Source organism: Apteryx rowi, unplaced genomic scaffold, assembly GCF_003343035.1.
Source record: "Apteryx rowi isolate R43461 unplaced genomic scaffold, aptRow1 scaffold_0, whole genome shotgun sequence".
In the NCBI taxonomy this organism is placed as follows: Eukaryota; Metazoa; Chordata; class Aves; order Apterygiformes; family Apterygidae; genus Apteryx; species Apteryx rowi.
Genome location: NW_020447195.1, coordinates 2,163,972 through 2,185,733, shown reverse-complemented (window position 1 = coordinate 2,185,733; position 21,762 = coordinate 2,163,972). Strand labels below are relative to the sequence as shown.

At 41.0% G+C, this 21,762-nt stretch overlaps 1 protein-coding gene across 1 annotated transcript in view; it reads left to right on the top strand.

The window, feature by feature from the left end:
* The window catches only part of PREX1 (phosphatidylinositol-3,4,5-trisphosphate dependent Rac exchange factor 1), a 191,926-nt gene that overhangs the window by 78,962 nt on the left and 91,202 nt on the right, over positions 1-21,762 (top strand). The window contains exons 3-6 of the mRNA XM_026054773.1: positions 3,301-3,372; positions 6,656-6,778; positions 14,803-14,907; positions 18,231-18,332. Of these exons, the coding sequence (XP_025910558.1) occupies positions 3,301-3,372; positions 6,656-6,778; positions 14,803-14,907; positions 18,231-18,332 (402 nt within the window). The remainder of the gene's footprint in view (positions 1-3,300; positions 3,373-6,655; positions 6,779-14,802; positions 14,908-18,230; positions 18,333-21,762) is intronic.

Genomic DNA, 21,762 nt, shown 5'->3' with positions numbered 1-21,762 from the left:
GATAGTGAGTTGGTTTTTGCAGAGACCAGAGGTGTTGCAGATGAAGAGTTATATTGATGAAGATGGTCCTGAAAGTTACTCATGGAAAATGTTGGGGACTGGACCCCCTTGAATTCATACATGAGCTGCATAGAGTGTGAAGAGGTTGGAGCAGCCAGAGAGAGCAGACAACAGCATTCATCTCTGAAACTTTTAGATAGCCAGAAAAGCCCCCACCCCTTCAATTGCATCTTTTTTAATAAGAAGACACTCTAGAATATAAATGAGATATGGACATGACAGATTTTCTGAAATGCTTCTCTCTTTCCGCTTTCATCATCCTTCTCATGCCGAGGCCCAAATACCTGTCTGATTTTCCAGATAAATCAGTTGGTCTGCTTCCTCTGCCTGCAGCTATGCTTCCCAAGGAGAGCTGCATGCTCCTTGTGTTATGGGCATTTAAATCTGTGTTGTCAGGTGAGTAGAGAGATGATGTTGGTACAGATTAGCTTAGAGCCTGATAAAACTGGTAGCACAAAAACTTGTGCTTGAGAAGTTTGGGAAACTCTGACCTAAATCTGTGAACATCTCTGGAAAAAGGGCTGCCCTTTCCAAGTTAGGAGAAGGTTGGAAGGAAAGCGGTGTTGTCATGTGAACAAGGCATGCAACATTAGCTCTCTGAGCTGCTGTTTAATAGCTTGTATCGTGCTTTTTAATTTGAATGACTGTGTTGCCAAAGATTCTGTTTGCAGAGGAGAAGGTATTGAAAACTCATAACAAACAGTTCTGCATCCAGAAGTTTAGATTTTTTTGAAAGTTGACTGCTTAATTTCTAGGACCAAAATCTCTCGTCACTGTCTTGTTTTACTATTGCTGGAGAGATTGTTGTTCATGCACGTCAAGACAAATCAGAGGATGTGAGAGGCCTGACAAACTATTTACAAAGTTGACTCTCTCGTTTCCACTTGTGACTTTCATCCTTTTATTCTCTCCTTGTTTCTCTGCCTCTCTGTTTTTCTATTTGATTTTTCTCTCTCCTCTTCTCCCTTTTTCATGCACACATTAAATGATCTTCTCAGACAAGCATCACAGAAAAGCTGTTTTTTAAATTAGCATAGGCTCTGCTTTTTTATTGACTAGCCTTAACAGCTAATGAGATTTGCATTTCTGTTTACCAGTTTTCTATTTTTAGACCCAACATACCGTGACTAATATGCAGGTAAATATTAGTCACCAGTGGAGCTGCTAATTGTGTGGATTAATTAATCATTCCAATTGGATTTGTTGTCTCCGAACAGAGATGTTTGGAAGAGTCTCTGCCCGGCTTATCTTTTTAGAATGAGTGACTTTAATATGATGTGCTACCTCATATAAATCAGATGCCTGATTATTAATGCTCAGATATCACACCCAGTGCTGAAGTGGGAGGGCAACAACTATTCCTGTCAGTCCTGCTGCCATTAATCATCCTCCTGAACGCTTCATCTCAGACTGTTCCTTGACTGTTGCCAAGGTGCTGGGCAGTACATTAACATCGCAGCAGATCTTGGCCAGATTACTGGCAAGGTGGACTGGCCGCTTCTTTATAAAATGGCTTTTCTGCCACTGGCAAACACATCCTGTCCTTTTAAAGGAGTAGTGTGTTTTTCAGACTTCTCAGTCCACACAACCTTCTCTAAGTTCTCCATATCTAGCTGGAATCTAGCCAGGATCCCCTTCCTGTTTAGCAATACAACCCAACGACATGGTTATAGTCCTTGAAGTTTGTTCACAAAATGCAGGTTGAGAATCCAGGGCCCAGAACAAATGTTGGGTCTGTGGGCCTCATTAATTCAGCTCTTTTTTAGTGGTGCCTGGCCTTTAAAGTCTGAATGGCTGACGTGTGACCGAGAGCCATGGCTGAACACAGAGAGAGAGATATGGCCCTTTTAGTGCTGCAAGTCAGACAGAGGGACACGTTCACTGACCTCCAACCGAAGCACCGGGGGCAGAGGCGTTCCATAAGCTCCAGGTTTGGCTGCTGCCAATCCCAACAGACAGAAGGGAGGGGGAAAAAAAAAGGCTGAGTGTGCATCAGCTGGCATGGGCATTGCTGCAGAATGCTTCAACTTTTAAAAGCCTTTCATTATCAGGCTGTAACAAAGCTGCTTTGTACCATAAATATAAAGAAATAACCTGCTTCCCCTCTCTGTCTCAGGTGGTAAGAAAAGTTCCTTTCTTCCTTGTTCACAGTACTTGCTAGGGCTCGACCCTTTGTGTGGGAGGCAAGTTAGAAACCCCTAACAAGGATGGAGAGGAAAACCCTCTCCCCTTCCCTCCATGGGTCGTGTAATTTATCACAGCCGATTCTGTCCTCACTGGTCTCCCTTCAACCTCACCTGCAGGTACCCATATCTCTCTTTGCTGATGCCTGTGGAGGGTAAAATTCCCTGCTTTCACTTCAGAAGAGCCTTTTAGCCAGTGGTGCTAAAGCAGTGGAGATTCGAGGTAGCAGTCCCACACAGTGTGCTTTGCTAAATCCTTCGCACTGGATCAAATACGTTGTGGGTCTATTTGGTGCAAATGCAGACAGTACCCCACTTCCAGGAGCCAGAATCAAGCTTTAAAGGCTGGTATTCAGATCACTGTCCATTTGTATGTGGCCTGGAGCTTTTTATTGATTTGTCATTTTAAGCCAAAGTTGTGCAGAACTAAAGGAAGGTGAAACCTGGCCTGGGTGAAAAGTTCCAGCATTGTATTGCCTGAGTTTGTAAACAAATGAAACGCAGCGAACAGGATAATGTGTGCCAGGCATTGTCCAGAGATTTCCATTTCTCTTCCCCAAGTATTGAGTCTGTTGAACTTGTCCATAACCCTAGTCCATAGCTCTGACATGCCTCAGCTCCAGCAGCATGAATGTCCTTTTGTTGTTCCTTGCAGTCTTTTTTGCTGACATACATCTTGACGTGCGTCAGGCACTCTGCTTCCCAAAGCCATAACAGCTGCATCTTAGAGAGAGGAGAAACCTTCAAGGGAATAAACAAACAGATCCTCTCTGTGGTCTACTGATAGTAACAGATAATTAAGTCTAAAAGAGTTCAGCAGCGCTTCTAAGGAAAGACATTTATTGCCAGGCAAAACCTAACAATGTCTTTTATGTTACCCTGAATGCAGCCCAGAGTCTAAGAACTGTGGTGGTGATTTGGTGCATGTTTGGATTCTTTCAGTCTTAAAGGTAATCAGCCACACTGTGACTGGGTGTTGATGGGAAGCCAGAGGATATGAAGGAGGGAAATCAAACTGTATCAAGCCATTTGAACATAATCTTTTTTCTCCCTGCAGGCATTTCTCCACCGAATCCGCCAGAATGCTGTGGACAAAGCTGAGAAGTACATAACAGAGGAGAATGTTAAGGTATTTCTTCCATCATCCTCATTTTCTTGGCAGGCAAAAGATATGTAATGAAAGGCTAGATTCAGGGATATGGAAATCAAATTTCCTCAGGTCATATTGATGCTTATTATTAAACTGGCTCCCTAAAGAAAAGAGGCTCATGTCATCAGTTTGTTTATCAGCTGTTTGCCCATTTGTATGCCTGTCATTTTCCAGCAATTTTTCATCCCAGTGACTAATTTCAGTAAAATTTGATAACAGTATAGTGTTGTCAGAGATGCTAAATTTTGGCAAGATTTGTGGAAAATGGTGGTGGGTAGAAGACAGAGAGACTTTTCAGTGTCTTTACTGAGGGAAAGGCAAGGAATGCAAGTTTTGCTTGGCAGCATCCAGTTAGCCAATTTGCACCTGCTCCTTTAGTGCCTATGGTCACAGGACTGCTTGTTATTTATTTTCATAAACATTTTGCAAATGACTCTTTGCTTCTAGTAATTTGGCTTAAAACCCTTCTTTGTACACGTGTGCATGTGAAACCTCATGGCCAGTGGGATAGGATGCAGTTTGTTTGCCATTAGGGGCTTACTTACTGGGCTTTTGTTTAATCCTATACATCCTAAATCAGCAGAGACTTTGCCCTTTACATTAATGGGAACGGGGCCCAGCGATAACGGGTATGTCACACCAGCCAGCACTACAGTTGACCTGTTCCCCCAAGACTGGTCCCTCCATTTTATGTACTCATATTACCTGAATGTTTAGAGATCCTACTAGGGCTCCAGGCCCTATATTGCTACTCATTCTGCAGGCTAGCGACACTGTAGTATTGAGTGACTGACATCAGAAGGGGATGGAAGTAAGTAGGTGTGCAAACAGTTTGGCAGCTTTGTGGAGCTAAGGCGCTCTCTGTCTTCAAACTTGGAAGTCCCTGCTCACAGGAAGCCATCTACAGTGTGAAGTAAGTTCAGGGATGTCTGAGGAAGAAGTAGACAAGAGCATGACTGAGACTGCCATTAATGGCAGAGTAAAGAAGGGATTTAGATCCCTGGCAGAAGTGCCAACACAACCTTGCTTGTCCTGCCCAGAAGTGTCACTCTTGCTTGAGATGTGTTATGATGTCGAATGTGTAGTATTAGTGATAGTGGATTCTGTGTGCAGAGGTGTGCAAAAAATATGTTCTGAGTGAGAAATAAATCTATGCAACCCTTTGCCGACTTGATGAATGACTAAGGATGTTGATGAAAGTTATTATTAATTCTATCATCATTCATATATCATCAAAATGAGTATTTGTTATGACTGCCATGTAATCAGGTGCATTGCCCACAAAGCCCATGCAGAGGAGTCCTTATTTCCTCTGCTGATTAAATGTATTTGTATTTGAAGGTCCATCACATTTCTCTGGGGAAGAACCCCTTTCTTTTTGCATCATTCTTGAAGTGCCGGGGGGGTTATCTGTGAATTCTGCTGCAAGCAGAGCTGTGCTGACCATCACAGAATGCATTAGATTACACAGATATTCCTTTGATCAAAAAATACCCCCCTGAAGACTGCTCCTGAAGGATAAAGTCATCCCTGACAGATGTTTTCCTCTTTCTCGTTAATCCCCTTCTGGCACAGTTTCTGGCAAAGCCGTGCAGATAGAGACTAATGTATCATCACATCAGTTGCAGCCATGCAATGGAACCGTGGTATGCTCTGCTTGAATCTTGCACTGGAAACTTTCCTTTCTTTTGGAGAACTGAAGAAGCTGTTCAGAGACCATCAGTGCACATTCAGTGTGTTGGAATCGTTAATTTATTCAGAGCCAGAAAGGAGCTATGAGATACAAGTATGCATTAACAGTGGTGCAGACTACCATATCTCAGTGTTTCTGAAGTGAGAGGGGAGCAAATACAAGGATACAATGTGCTGTGCTCTGTATGTGCAGCCAGCTTGCAGGAGGAATCTGCGGGAAATACCCTCCCCATCCTTCATAGCGCAAGGGATAAAGATGTATCTGCCTGTATGCAGAGAGGAAGACTCTTTGACTCCCTAATCTTGCCTACCCCTGAAAAATCAGAGAGCAAGTGGTTTTAAACCAGGAATCATCCCTGTCTTTAATGATCAGACTTAATTTACAGATTATTGTTTTCCTGAATCTCTGCCACATCACCAACTACCAGGCTGAATCAGTGTCACATCTGGTGAATAAATTTCCCGCATAAAGTTGTGAAGCTTAGTGTCACTATAAGGTGCTGTGGGAAGTGTTGGAAGATCTTAGACTCATTCACTTCCCCCACCACTTCCCAGTGCTGGGAAGCTGATGGCTGATTCTGTAAGGCTGCAGGCTTTGGGGTTCAGAGGACCGTCACCCACCCACTCACTGGGCAAGAGCTGGGAGGCCACTTCCAATGTGAAAAGTGGTTTGGCCAGGATTTGGTCTGCCCATTCAGGCCATTCTCCAGTGACTGCCCATACTGATAGCTTGGTCTCCATGTGTCAGGACTCGTCTCCCCTGTGCATGTAGCATTGCATATCCTATGCATGTATTCATGCTTTCTCTTCATATTTCATATGATGATAATTAAAGCTAATAAAGCTTGTGTGTTTATAGCAGCTTTCACCCTGGCAGTTTACTCCCCTTAGCACACGTATCTCCACATCTCTAGGGATCATTTAGCTGTGAGATTACACCATTTCCGTCTAGGGGCCTGACTCCCGTATGCATGCCTTTTATAGCCACTGACATCAGTAAAAGGGAGCTCTGAGTAAAATGCTACTCTTGTGGTTTGAAAGCATTTTACACGATTCTGTACTCCTGTCAACATAATGCTAGATCCCACATAGCAGAGATTTGGTCTCTCATTTACCGGTACATCTTTGTATGTAATAGCTTCAAATCCCTTTCTTCCACAAAGTGATTTATCTTGTGTGGGAAGGAAAGGCAATTGACTTCTTGCTGCTTTCGGCTGCAAAGTAGGTTTGGTCCTTGTGATTCCATTTACCTGGTTTGTCTCATAGGAAACCTTTTCTAGAATTGACAGAGGCTGCTGCTCACATTCATCATGCTTAGGTACCTGGAAAGTCAACTTTCATTTACAGCAGGTACTTCACTGGCAGGAAACCTTTCCATAGGAGGAAGGGAATGTGGCATGTACAGTATCATTCATTCCCTATCAGACACTGATCATTCCCACCCAGTCACTATCTGTGCTTTAGATCCCATCCTGGCAAGTCTAGGACCACAATATTTTGGTACTCCTACTCTAATATATCTGAGGGTGTTTTATTAACATCTAACACTGGATTTTTCTTTATATTTCAGATCTTATTTTCTAACATTGAAGATATTCTTGGAGTTCACAAAGAGTTCCTGGCTGCCCTGGAATTTTGTTTACAACCAGAACCTCAGTCTCAGCATGAACTGGGAAATGTTTTCTTAAAATTTGTAAGTACAATGACTTAACGCTATCTGAAAATGCAGTTTCCTGTCATAAGCTCCCATGCCCCTTAGCTAGTCCTAATCTCTAAGTTTTGTAGTGGTGCCATGACAATGTGTGCTTGTATGAAAGTTCTAGGTAGGGTGGGAAAAACCTTGTGAATGAGGTTAGAACAATGGAAACCACATCAAACCCAGCTAAACAACGAGGTATTTTTAGAAACTCTTCCTTTTCCCATTGAATATTTTTTCCCTTTTTTTTTCTCACCCAGCTGATCACATTTTATTGCTGAGTATTGTCTGCTTTGGTTCCAGCTGCTTCAAAAAGCAGCACAATTTTAAGTAAATGAATATTTTTTGGTGTATTTTAATATAAAAAAAATTGAAACCCACAAAGGTCAGAATTCAAAGCTAAGGACAACATATTATCTACAGTAGTTAGTGTCTACGCACACCTTTATCCTTCAGTAAATGAAAAGTAATGTGAGATGGCTTATCTTGCACTTGCTGAAATGCAGCAGAAATTACAACACACAGCCAGTTACCATGGAATAAATGAAATATCTGAATTCTGTGGCTCAACTATACAGAAAATTGGCTTTTGGACTCATAATACTGGCTCAAGAATGTCAGAGCTACAAAATACGCAGTAATATTGCGGTACAAATTCGCTCTACGGATTCCAGGTTGTTCAAAACATTCTGACAGGTTACTTTTGTGTCATCTGACTTTATGCCAGATAGCTGTATTGTCTGTTCTCCTACAGCTTATGTAAAAGTATACAGTTTCATAAATAAAGTGTTCTGTTAATGCATTCATAATATGATCATGTGTGCCAACCTGATCCAGTCAGATTTGTCCTGCTTGCAGTGCCTGCTTTGCAGTAAAGCACAGACCTATATTAAGGACCATGGAATTATGGCTTATGATTCTACCATTTCTTCTCTCACTGGAATTTGTTTCTCATACTATGAAATTCTCCCTCTGGTAGTTTATTTTAACTTGGTCTGGTTTTCAATTGTGTGTGTGCCATTCTATGACTAATTTATACATAAGGCACACTGATTTGTGTATGCAAAATCATTTATTGCATGTATCTTGGTACAAGCTGGGTTCATTTAAATGCAAAGATACCTGATTTACATGTATAAGAAATGTGACATTGCACATTTTTTAACACGCAGCTGCCCTCCTGAGATGTTTGAAAATTAGAAAGCACCTACATAAAAGCATTTCTTCAAATTCTTATTAACTGCCTGCAGCCCCAGCCCAACTTCCTATCAAAATATGTTCTATCACAATTTTTTTAATAATAACCCATGCTTTCACAGTTCATTGGGTTTGAGTGGGCAGCAATTATGCAGCCATCGATTACTCGTAAAGCTTTACCAACTACCTCACTTTGTGTAGTTTTTATTTATGCTGTGGCAATTATTAAAATAGTAGAAGAATGTGTTATGTTGAGACAGTGCCCAGAAATTGTATCAGATGTGAGGACTGTCAGCTGCTGAAAAACATACTGATTAACTTGGCTAAAGCCTTGAAAACCCAGTAGAATCATTGCCTACCAACAGGATATGCTCTACTAACATATTAGTACTCACTAACTGAGGGTATCAAAATAGGATGCCTCTTGAGTGATACTGTGAAACTGTCTCCTATGTTTCAGAGTAGCACTGACTAACCAAAAATGTTAATATCCTATCATTGGACTGAATTCATGCCTAGTATATAATTCTCCTGTCATTGATAGTATTTTTTTTGTACATGCATATAGCATTTCATAACTTTATTACTGCAAAATTTAATAGTTATTAAATTGAATGTTCCCTATTTATTAAACGTGCAAAAGTACAGGATTATGAAACTAATGCATAAGCAATGAGCGCTGATGAGAACTTATCTTCTAATAGAGGCTGATGGACAGAGATCAGCTTACATTACAGTCTGTGGTGTGCATTGCAAACAATGTGTACATCAATCATTTCACGATACCCTAGGGGAAAAGACCTGCAGCTTACACAGAAGGAGGTCAGACACCTTTCAATTCAGAATATATAGAAAAGGCTAGTCTCATCCATAATTACCTTAAGGATGTGTAGGAATAACACTGAGAGCATTGTGGCCCCTCAAGTCTGAGTAGGGAAGAGTCAACAAAAGGATAGCAAGAGAGAGAGAAATAGTCTGTCCTTACATGCAAATTGTCTGGATTTGAGAAGACAAGCTGTACTGCAAAAACCTGGGAGTGAGGGAGGTGGGATTTGTGCCCTGTCACACTGCAGGCTTCCCTAGTGAATCTCTAGCAAGTGACAGGGAGACGCCAGTGGCAACTGCGGTGCAGAGTGAGTTGTAGTTCCTCTCTGCTCAGGCTTCCGAAGCTCCATTTCCCTAATTGGGACTGTTCTGGTGAAGCAGAGGTATTCATAAGAAAACGGTGCCTCAGAAACGGTCAGTATTCCTAGAGGTGTTTCCATGGTGCTTTCTGAAACCAGTTTTTTTGAAATGGTGTGCAGTATTTTGCCTCAAGAAGCCCTTGCAGCACACTTGAGGCTTCTTCAAGAAAAATCCAGCCATTGTCTTCCAGTGATGCAGTTGCGTAACATGGCTGACGAGCTTCTCTAGAGTGTGTGTTGTTATCCAGCTTACCTGGGGAAAAATATATTTCTTTGGTTTTTCATTTTGGATAACATTCTCATGTTGTTACAATGAACTTAAAAGAAGTGCTGGGGAGAACAGCCTTGGTGCTTGAAGGGAGAAAAATTCATGCTTCCTGATTATTCTAAATAAAAGCGTAACTCTCTCTGCTACTCGAGCAGGTAGGATAGAATATAGCTAGATTTCCCACTGTGTATCACATGTGAAAATTACTGAAGATTTTGTGAATGTGAAGTAACAATGCCCTACGTTGTTTTTCATTATCATCAAATCACAGTGTATCCTCAGGGGAACTTGCAGTGAGGAAGTGAGATAAGGCCTGTGAATCTTGAATGTGTCAGTGTATCTTCTACTATGATCACCTGGCAAGGTCATTCTTAGTCCTGATTATGAGCCCTACTTCCCTGTCAGCAGACAGATGTTAGCACAGGTGTTCTTCTCCAGAAGCTAGATGTTAAAAATGCTCATAAATTTAAAGAATAGCTTGAGAATCCTTGAGGCACTGTTTTTTCCAGACACTGAGTTTCTTAGTGGTGCATGTTTTCTCTAAGTTTCTGTGTGTCACATAATAGAGATCCTCCATCAGGAGTTCCACCAGACTGCAGTGGTTGAGTCCTATTCATGAGACCTTTGTATCTTAAATTTCCTCTAATCTACATATGCCTAAGCCTGACTCTTTTCACATTTTACCTTGGCCTAGAATAGCCTCATTCAACATCAGCAGTCCACCCATTCTTGGAAACAGGACACCACTTTTAGTTGTTATGAGCCTCCAGGATCATAGTTGATCCGTTCATAATAATGCTAGGATATCCTCTCACAGATCTCCAGCTTGTAAGGATTCAGATTTTGGATAATGGCTGAAGCAAAAAAGCAGATTTTTGTAAGGGTTCCAAAAGAGCAATCATTTTTCACTTCAACTAATGCACATTGACTTTTTTGAAGGATTTTAACAGATGATGAATTGTTTAATTACCTTGCTATGATAATAAGATGTGAAAAAAATCTTTTGCTCTAGAAGATGGACCTTGTTTGCCCTAGTACACTGTATTTGATGAGATGATCATCAGAAGTTCATTACTTGTCTGATGCTAGGTGTTGGAATTTCTTCTGAAGTTGTTGTTCAGTATAACCATGAAAGACAGTAAAAAACACACATAAACCTTCATTCAAAATCAAATCTGCTGTCTGAGACAAAATGGCATGAAGAACAAACCTTGATCATCAAAGAGAACATATATGCTGAACTTAGAACCATCACACCTCATCAAGAGAAACTCTTTTGTGCAGGCCATGAAAACATAAGACTGTCTGCAGAACAGAAAGGCAGAGAATTGACTGATGCTAAACTTTTTTTATTGCCATGTTGTCAGAACTGACATGTTGGGTGGAAGCAGCACAGGAAATCTGCATGCAGATTCTGGGATCACAGTGAGCTACCTGCTGATGGTGATGAAAGTTCAAAAGACTGAGCAAAAAAGTCTGAGTCAACAAGAGGTGTGTCTGCCTCCACATAACTTGTAGTCTGAAAAATAGAACAGTATGCAAGAGTTTACATGGGAGTTGAAGTTCTCCATTATTTTTCTGGACTTCTCTCAGTTGAGGGAATAGGACCTTCAGTTAGTGTTCCAACAGTTTTGCACCACGTAACCAGGCAACATCTACAAAACTATTTTTATGACATTGCAACTAATTTGCTTTAGCTTCCATTCTGCCTGGGATCGGCATAAATAAAGCTGACTGTGCCGGGGCTCTAGGCAGGATCCTTAACGGCAACAGACAGACAAAATGCTGTTGGAAATGAACTGTACATCATACACGTCTCACCTTCCATCCAGTCAGGGCAGTCTACCAGGTCTCATCAGCTTTTTGAACTCTTTTCAATTTCAATTACATGCATTTACATTCATTCACATGCCCCATGGTGTTTGAATATAATCAGGTAATTCCATTTCAAGTTTGAGCCAAGTTCATATACCATCTCTTAATTAACCAGGAATCAAACAATTTAATCTCTTATCAAAGTCCTTCCTCTCACTGTACCTAAAATGAATGTTCTGATGGTGAGTACAGAAGCATGAGTATAATGAAATATATATATATATAATGAAATGATATTGTGGTGGAGATATCGGTGCTGAGGTCCAACTGAAACTTTGAAACACTTTGCAAATATTGGTAGGGACCAATTAGTCCAAATTAGGACTGACTTATGCTTATGTTTAATACAGAGCAGGTAGAGTCTTTTGGTGACCTAGTAGCTAGAAGCCCTCTTGAGGGAAATGTGTTTTGTTTTTTTTCCCCCTCATTTTCAGGAGCAATGCTGCATGAATGATCAATTTCATTGCTTATTTTAAGTCATCAGAAATCTTGTTTTGTTCTGAGTAAAATCTTCTGTTTTGTTTTTAACATAGGCAAAATTGGTTTCAGCCTGTTTTGAAACAAGAAAATGTCATACCTTATTAAAAATATGTCCAAACAAAATAGTTAAAATTTTCCAAATGTCTTCTATGCTTTTTTAGTTAAAACTATTTTCAAATCTGTACTAATTTGTAGGCAGTTCTAATGGACCCAAAATGACATACTTGGAGAATAAACTGTCGGTTAAAGATTTTTTTTTTAACCAAACTAAGAACAGTAAAAACTTATTTTTGTCCCCAATGTCAGAAGGTCTAGCTGTGTATCCAGCAGATTTGCTGAGTAAGAAGGTGCCATTTTTATGTGGCCACATCTCTGACGATAATTGCACTTTAATGTAGAGTAACTGTAGGTTCAGAATTCCTGGGCTTAACATCTGTAATTATGTAACTGATAATTTCCTCACCGGGGAGGGGAGAGTCTAGGACTGAATGTCACCCAGAGAGGAAATTAAACACTTCAGACACCGAGTAATTTAAAGCATAGTTCTCATATTTGTGGGTCTCATGCATGAAGGACAGCTGGAAAAGACTTGATGAAAGCACTCTGGTGTGTGTATAATTACTGTACTGACTTGAGTTTAGCAAAGGGATTTTGTCATGATCTAAATATAACCTCCCCAAACTCCAAGTACTTAGAGCTGCAGTCAGAAACCTAAGCAATGACATTTTGTGTGCACTGATGTAACGGATGCTGTCGTGCTAATGGTTGCTATTTTTAGTTTCAAGCACGCTGCTTGTGTGCATCCAGGGAGCTGAGGAGAGGTGAGAGGAGGAAATGTAGGAGAAACTCATGTACCTGGCTTCTCATTCTGTAACTCTTTGTTTTAAGGACAGAAACAATCCTATGCCTCTCAATTACCTCTTTTCTATTGTGCTCAGCCCTGCTTTTTCCTGCATCTGGTGGTCAGAAGCCTTTGTTTCTTTCTAACTTCCCAGTATTAAACTCCAGTACTAATAGGAACAGCTGTAGATGAAGGATAAAAGTCTTGAACATCTGCATTCCAGCTCCTTGCACCATACTCTTTGTGGCTGTTGCTTTATTTGCTTTGCACCATTATTGTTGTGCTTGGACAGATATCTATTTATTTTCAGTTCCTTCTTTAGAAATACAAAGAGAGAAAAAGCCTGATCAGATTAGTGATCCTGTGATTAAAAAAAAAAAAAAAAAAAAGGCAAACCAAATAGCACTTTTCAGTCTCTGAGCATCTAGCCTATTGAGCATCTGACCAGAATGTCAAGTTCTCCTCCTAAACTAATGTAAACAGTTTCTTTTCCATGTAACCATAGTGAAGGGAATTCCCAGTGAGTGCAGCTATATTCCCATGGATTCGTGTTACTTAACTCTTTCAGTTGGCTGTAGTTTTTGTTTGGATCACTATAAGCTGTTTTAAATAAAAGCAATTGAGAGTCTGCAAGTATGTCATCTATAGCTAATGCAGAAAGCTCTACATCTCTGATTAGTGCTGGGAAACCAATTAAAACTCACAAAATTAACTTTCTATTTCTGGACAGATGAGAAGTTCAGATAGAATATTTTCACGTCAAGATCCTAAATAGGAAAGTGATGGTGCGAGTGCCACAACAAGCTCTGGAGGGTATCGTCTGCGTGGCATGATGCCCTGTGATGCTCACTCTGCAAAGCCTAGTATATTATCCCTCGCAGAGTGCCACACTAATGCAGCTAAATAACTGTTGATATGCAAAGCAGCTTGTCTGGGTACCTCTGCATGGCATACAGACAGACCTGAATCAGGAGAGAAACTACTGTTGTGAGAAGCACCCAAAAACCAATGGGCCTTTTTGGCTTCTGAATCATTAACCTGACTAAAGCCTAATAAAGCCTCTTGACCTCCCCCCCCTTCATTTCAGTGAATGCTATACTGAAACCTTGTAACATAACTGCCAAAAGTTCAGCCCTTCCCAACAGCCTTGAATGGATCAACTCACTCCTTGCCTGATCCACTCAGGCATGGAAATAGTTGTTACAGCTTTTGTGAATCATTTCAGTGTTTTCCTGATATTTGATGTTTGCAGTGGGTTCAGCATGTTCGATCATTTTCATTAGAAAAAAATCCTACTGTCACTGACTCTGGAGATCAGTGAAGCAGAACTTGGTATTGCCAGCAGTCCCTTGTTTGTTAACAGGGATTTCATTCCAGTGCACGTGCTGGTGGGTGTAACGTGGTCCAGTGTAAATACCTGAATCTAGAAAGCAATGTTATTGTGAAGCTCCCTTTCCCTTCCTTTCGTTTCTGCAATATGTTGGTTATTTTGTGTGTATTTGAGGAAATTTTTCAGGAAAGCTGTTAGGGACAGCTGACCCGCTGTTTAGCGTTGCACTGAAATGGTGAAGTTATTAAAGTTCTGCTGCTTGTTTCAGAACACAGAGTGAACCAGCTAAGTTACGGGGGATTCCTCCCATCCCTGCAAGTCAGGGGATTTCCAGCCGGTTGATTTATGTACCATAGTTCCCCTTCAGCCCTCTGAGCCTTCTTCCAGTCTTTGGTTCTTCCCAGCCACCTCTGCTTCTTCCTTCTGCAGCAGCAATCACCTCAGCTCAGAAGTATCAGCCCCCATTTTAGTCACCCTTGCTCGTCACTTTACTCTGCTCCTGGCTGCTCTTCTGGAATATCTTGACGCTTACAACTGTCCCTGAGATAGCAAAATCAATTCTTTCAGCAAAGGAATATATTATTTTGGTGATGCACTAAAAGGAGAAATGCTGGAGGCCTCTGTGCTCAGAAAGCTGATGTTAATTTACAGCAGAGTAAGTTAGGAATTAGTGGAACACCTCTATACACTATTGACTTAAGAGCAGTATCATGCACGTCATGTAAAATGCAACGCTAAGGCTGGTCTGAGTGCACACTCCTTTGTAAAGAATTTGGTATCAGACTGTAACAAAATCGTCACACCAGTTTTGTTTGAGTCAACAAGTTGTTATTTTTTTCCTTGCAGAAAGACAAGTTCTTTGTGTACGAGGAGTACTGTAGCAACCACGAGAAAGCACTCAGGTTGCTGATGGAATTGAACAAGATCCCAACAGTGAGAGCATTCCTCCTGGTAAGCACCTTCTCTAGCACTCTTGACTTAATGATCTGACTTTACACCATGCTCATAATACCCTTTTGGTATCCTAGGAACTCCAAGCATTTTGCAGACATAATCTATTCCAGCTACACAGCACTCAGGAGGGATAGGTCTTGAAATGACTGGTGACTTCAGACACAGAACTAAGCCTAACTCTGGTATGAGTAATTTCAGTGAAAACAGGGAAGGTTGTTTTTTTTTTTTTTTTTTTTTTTAAAGAAGCCATGGAAAAGTTGACCAAAGATTATGAAAGGAGTAATGCAATAAGTTGGCAGCAGAACTGTGACTAGCTCTCAGTAGATCTGATTCCCTGCTCAGTTCTCTGACCAATTCACCATCTGCAGACCCACCAGAAAAGTCTGACCTGCTTTTGATACTCTTTTCCCCATGAGTCCAGTTGCAGGCAAGAACCCATTGCAGGCTGGATGAATTGTTTTGGCTGTTTTGTTGCTACTTGTATCAAAAATTACCCAGCTTCTCCTACAGCCCAGGATGTCTTAGTATCCACGTTGGGCAGGACTGTGGCATATAGCCTTCAAATATCTCTACAGAGGCTAGGCACAACTGATTTAACCAAAAGATGGTGCTTCCTGCCCAGTATTTCTCCTTCCAGCCTCCTCCCCAATTCTTTTTGATTTTAGGTGTCTGTTACTCCTGGCCATGGATGCAGGCATTTAGAACAGGATTAGCCTGTAGATGAGGGACCAATTCAGCACTTTAGTTTTCTTTCTTGGTAAAAGCCATGAGGTAAAAGAAAGGCTGTCATTTTGCAAAGGACCTTATTTCCTTTCTTTTTCTGCTCTTTCCTACAGCAGAAAACTTCTGCTTATATGTCTGTCACAAATAGGGCCAGAGCACTTTTTAGCTACAAAACATAGGCCTCGGGGAGCAGCAGGGACAGGCACTCATGCCACTGGGTACTCGGAATCTCTTTATCACCTGTGAGTTTTAATAAGTGCTGTTAAAACATTAATTTGAGTCACCAAAGGACCCTTTCCTTGTTTGTTGGCTCCTCTGGGTGCTTCTGCTGAGAGAAACTAATGAGAAAAAAGAGGCAAAAGTGCATGCAAACATCACCCTTCCCAACATCCGGAGTGCTCTCTGCACTGCCACTGGACTAGCAAAAAACCCCTGGCTGTGTTGCTGGCAGCAGCTGGCAGACTGATTATGAGGTACATAAAAGATATCACACTGTCAGCTGTGGCTTGCTGCAGCACCTGAATCCAAGAGCTTTTTAAAATAGCAGCAAGTATGAGAAGGCAGGCAATGCTGAAGCGTCATCTTTGCTGTGGCTGCTGTAATTTCTTCCAGGCCTCCACCTCTTCCCAAAGCCAATGCTATCATGTCACCATGCAGTGAAAACTGCATTAAAATACAGAGCTTTGCTTGTGAAGATGGATTTGGCCTGGTTGCCCCCTCACAGCTGCTGAAATACAGAATGTGGGAATGTGTCTGAAAAATCAGTAAGTGTTAAAGGGCAGTTCTGAGCCCAGAGCTAAAGGGAGGGCCAAAAGGAGAGACGGGAAGGACTGAATCACCCGAGACTTGGAAAATTGGGCAGGGAGCATTGCAAGCTGGTGGCCAATGCCACGGCTCTAGAATAGCCTGGGGAAGGGTTATCTTACAGATGATTGTCTGTAAAAATACCACTTAGGACTAATGAGATTTATGTATGATGTCTGTGAACATTTCTTGAAGAGGAAGATTACTGAACTACAGCCAAAAATCCACTAAATTTCAGAGTGTATCTGAGCCACAGCACACAATTCACAGGGGAAAATATTATCAGTAATGCCCCAAAACAAGCACATCTTGACTGAATTGGGTTTAAATTTCAGCTTCTGTTAATTGTGTGTGGGCTTGCCACTGGGGTGGTTTTTAGATCAAAACTGATGAGATTCATAGTTGAACATACACATGTAGAACTAGCTTATCTGAAACCGATATGAAGTCCATCTGCATCCACCTATCTCTGGCAGCAACCAGGACCAGCATCTTCAGGGAAATGTTGAAAAGGCTTGCAGTAGGCTAATGTTTGGTTATCACACAGGGCTTACAGTTTATTGTGGAGAAATGAGGACATGTGAAGGACTCTATATTTTTTTTTCTATGCCACACCCAATTCTTACACTCCCCTTCCACATCAGCCCTGAGAGAGAAATTTCTATAATCCACTGAAAAATTGAGTATTACTTGTTTCCTGGTACTGTGCACAAATTTATCTGTGAAATTTTTCTGGTATGTAGTGGCCCCTCCAAATGTGTGAGGACTCATGTGCGAGTATTACAGGGGTTGATCAGTAGCTGTTTCTTTTTCTCAACCTGAAATCTGTTTGGATTTGAATTTGTTTGGTGTATTGGTCCAGTATTTGGAAAGCATTTATATTGTCCCCTTCCTTATTATGTTTAAGCAACAATGGGAGAGTGGTCATCGTCCTGGGTAGAGAAATGCCCTTGACCTTCTTCGTGTCTGGAAACCATGGGGCCTCACAGGAAGTGAACACTGAAACCCAATTGACTTTCCCATGAGCATCAGAATGAAATCCAGTTTCCTTAAGTTTGTCCTACTGCCCCTTGCCTCAGTGTCCTCCTATCCATAAAGTAGTCTTTCCTGCACGTCCCTTAACTTTTTTCCTTGGCAAGTAGCAACATGCACAGTGACTAGTTCAGAGCTGTATGTGTGCTGTTTAGCCAGCCAGTGCACACATGCTGTTTGGCCAGCTGGGCTTAGACATAATGTTTTGCTTGAGAATTGGTGAATGTGATGCAGATGACTCGCTTATTCCAATTCCACCTTGATTTCCTTCAGGCATAAGGGTTGAACTTGAGTTATTTATATCATTCCTAGTTAGTAGGATTTATTTTAGCCCTTGAGTATTTTCTGGACCAATAATGCAAATTTTGCAGAGTGAATGAAGACTTTAACAAACTGTCATGTTAACTGCAGTGGTCAGTTGGGTTCCTTTAGCTAATGGCACACCTAGCTTTGCGGATTGTCATCCTATTGTTATGACATTTTTTGAGTCGCCAACTGCATAGTATTTTCTCTGGGAAGATATCTTTCTACACAACTGCAGTTATCCACGGTGATTTTTCTTTTGCTGATGCATGGAGAGTTTTTCAGGCTTAACTTGATTGCCACTCCTAAGATAGAGGAAATAGGACTCCATCCACCACTGAAATACAACAAAGTGCTTTGTGACCATAGTGAATATTATAGAAATAAAAAAATCACTGTTAAAGAAAATGTGAACGCTTTATGTCTGAGGTAACATTTGTTTTCTTTTTTGATTATAGAGTTGTATGCTTTTGGGAGGCAGAAAGACAACAGATATTCCACTAGAGGGTTATCTGCTGACTCCAATTCAGAGAATTTGCAAATATCCACTTCTGCTTAAGGTAAATCAAGGAAAGAATTTCTCCAGCTAGTTGCTTTATTCTTAGAGTGATTCTGCAGCTTTTTAACCCTGGATTTACTGTCACAGCAACCTTCCTGGTTTGCACATCTACAAGTTGTATCCTGTCTGCAGAAAATGGCTTTTTATGGATGCAGTCAAAAAGCTGACTGGAGGCTGACAGACTGTTAAGTCCTGTAATGATGTGGGCAGACCAGGCAGGGTGACTTGCTGACTAAGTAGTGCCTTTTGACTTCAGATATCTTCTGATGTTTACTAAGACTTGTGAGTGCTATTTTAGTGACTTCCTGAAAAGCTGTGTTCAAACAGAATTGTATCAGTATTCTGGGGCACTGGATGGCTCAGGGGACTGGAAATGGGATATATCTTTCATCACTAGGTCTCTAGTTTGAGTGTGTTCAGGTCAGTAATGATCAAAATCCTTTATCATCTGACAGCTGTTTGGCAGCTTGTTTGAAAACTGTTTGATTGTGTCCCTGAGTTCCCAATGGACACGTGTTGTTGCAGAAATGACTACTGCACTTGGTACTAATTGGCCCCCTTCTTGGCAGACCTAAAAGGAGCTAACTTGCCTCTCATCCCTTCAGGTCAGGGCTGGGTCACACTCCTGGTGAGAACAAGGAGAGGGAGAAGGAGAAAGCAGTTTCTGGCAGTGCTTGTATCACCAATGGCCTTGTAGCTACTCTGTGGCTGAAAGCTATCCATCTCCAGCGGTGTCAGTCTCTCATTCTCCATCAGAGTAATATTCCACTTGCTAAAATAAAATTAATAAAAAGTATAAGAGGCAATTGCCTCTTATCTCAAAAGAAAGGTCCCTTCCTGAGTTGTGGAAGAAAGTAACAATCCTGTAATGAGCTGGTGTGATTCCTTGCTCACAGGTTGACTGCATGAATCAACTGTATGTCATGTAAAGCTATCACAGTGCTGTGTTCATAAATTCAGCATGAATAAGGGCTTTCATAGATGCAAGCTGGTCAGCTCAAAGCTGGCATGTTGTGCACTTTATTGAAATGCTGTTTGTTTAATCTGATGAAGATTTAAATTATTTCTCTCCATCTGATGGGAGCTTTCAGAGCCAAACTTTCAAAATACGTCCTTCCTACAAGTAGGATCATTTGTTGTCTGTGCAGCTGTGCACAAACCCATCTTACAGCAGACATTCATGCACCGTTCCTTTCCTCCTAGGATTTAAATGCACACACAGGCAGTTTGTCAGTCCAGTCAGTCCACCCTAGTGCAGACTGTGCATGTGGTTTTGAACAAACAAAAGCACATGCAGTTTAGGCACATAGCAGGAGAAGCTAACATGTGATACCGCTACGACTATTTCTTCCACAGCATTAATAATAGTCAGGACAGGGCAATGATGTTTGTCAAGATCAGGAAAGCACATAAATGTCTCCAACTCTGATTATCTTCAGAGAGGAGAGTGGATATATAGAGATAATTGTAAACCTAATGATACTGTAGCTTAATTCTACTGGCTTTCTTTATTTGGGGTTTGTGTGGAGAGGATTTGGTGCTTGTTCTGTCTATGGATCTGCACAATGACTGTGAGCAACGTCCATGTGTACAGAAAGAGCTCCTCTGGCATCTGATAAACAGACCAGAGGATGTGGGGATCTTGAAATGCACGTTCCTGACCAAATATATTGCTAGTGTTTATGTTTTCTTGTTTTCATTCCATGGTGTGTTCTGTGATTGTTATCTAGCTGTGTGTTCAAGATTGAAAATCAGAGATTATTTTGATTCCTTAGAGAGGTCCCTTTTGTATTTTCCAAGGAACTTCAACCAGAGGAAAGTAGTGGCTGTATTCTTACTTTCTGAACTGTTCTCTACGTTTGTGTTGTTACTAAAAGACAAAGTGTTAAGCTCCTGCAGATTTCCTGGCATGATTACCCTTTGTATGAGGGGATTTGTTAGCAGGTACAGAGCCTGTGGACCAGGCTCAGACTCTTTCATCTCCTTCCTTATTCTATTCTAGAGACATCTGTGTGTAGCCAGAGTGGTCAATATCTGGTGTAGCCTTGCTATGCCCATCTTAACTTCTAAGCTTTCTGGAAAACATTATTATTAGTGGTAGATTTCTACCAGTCTGGATAATCTGTAGACATTTTATCTACTGACAGAAGTTTGACTTGTGAATCAAAATCTCCATTCTGTTTTAAAAGTCCATCAAAATATTAGAATGGCATAAGCTGCAAATACTACAAAATTTCCTGAAATTGCAGAACTTTTACTCAGAAATGAATGAGATATGCTCTATTACTCAAATGCCATGAAGATGTTTGCTACAGGATCACACCTAAAACAGACAGACCCTTTTGATTACAAGGTAGTAGCACCACTGATGCAATGACATTTTGATGTTCTTCAGCTTACGTTTTTCCACTCCTCTGTAACTTTCTAGGACAAGCCTTTCGGAATGTATGGGATTTGGTATCAGGGATTGGAAGAGCTATAAACAGACTAGTTTTTCTTGCTTTTCTTTAAGCATTTGTTTTGCAAAGGGGGAGCAAACAAAAGACCGGAACAAAATACATATCTCTAAACCATAGTTCAAATCTTTCCAAGTTCAGTGGCAGCCAAAGTCGTCATGCTCTGGGGATCAAATATTGGCCTTTGGAAATAAACTGGTGGTTTCCACTTTCTCACATTTACACAGTTGAAAAACCCTCCTGGCACAAACCTCCATTCTTTGAAAGCCAAAAATAAGACCAGCAAGGCTAAGACTGAAACAGCCTCTCTTACTTTCAAGCCGCCATAAGACAGAATGAGGATAAATTTGCCCTCCTGATGCCAACAGTGTGCCTGCCTTCTGGGATGGGGACTGGTGTTTGGATCTGGTGCCGTTCACCCAGAAGCACACATGCTTGTGGAACGAATAGATGTGAAGGGACAACTGGATGAGCTCTGATGAAGTCTTGTATTGTTGCATTCCATTTTTCTATGGATTTCTTTTTGTAACCTGATTGATATAAACCACACACTGTTCACTACTTGAAATTTCCTGGACAAGAAATCAAAGTTTTAAGAAAAAGCTGAAGGGAGTTTAGTTTCTGTTAAGCAACAGATCTGCCTCAGTCAGTGAGATTATGCCGTTACTATGGGTTGTTCAGCTCAGAAAATATCTGTGATCACTAGAAGGTATAACTGATGCTGATTCTCAAAGGTTGTGAGTTTATGGTGAATAAATTGTGTCCCATTCAAGACTTGTTTGATGCTTGTTAGCACAAAATTGCCAGAGTGGACGTGAGAATAACTAAGAGAAAATACAGGACGATTCTATTAGTGCTGACCAGGAAAATGCAACTCCCCAATCAAAAAATAAAGTAGATTTTAAAATAATGTAACCCTCAAATTAAGTGTTTGCTCTCCCTTTGCTACTGAACTGCAGTTATTGCTCCTGAAAT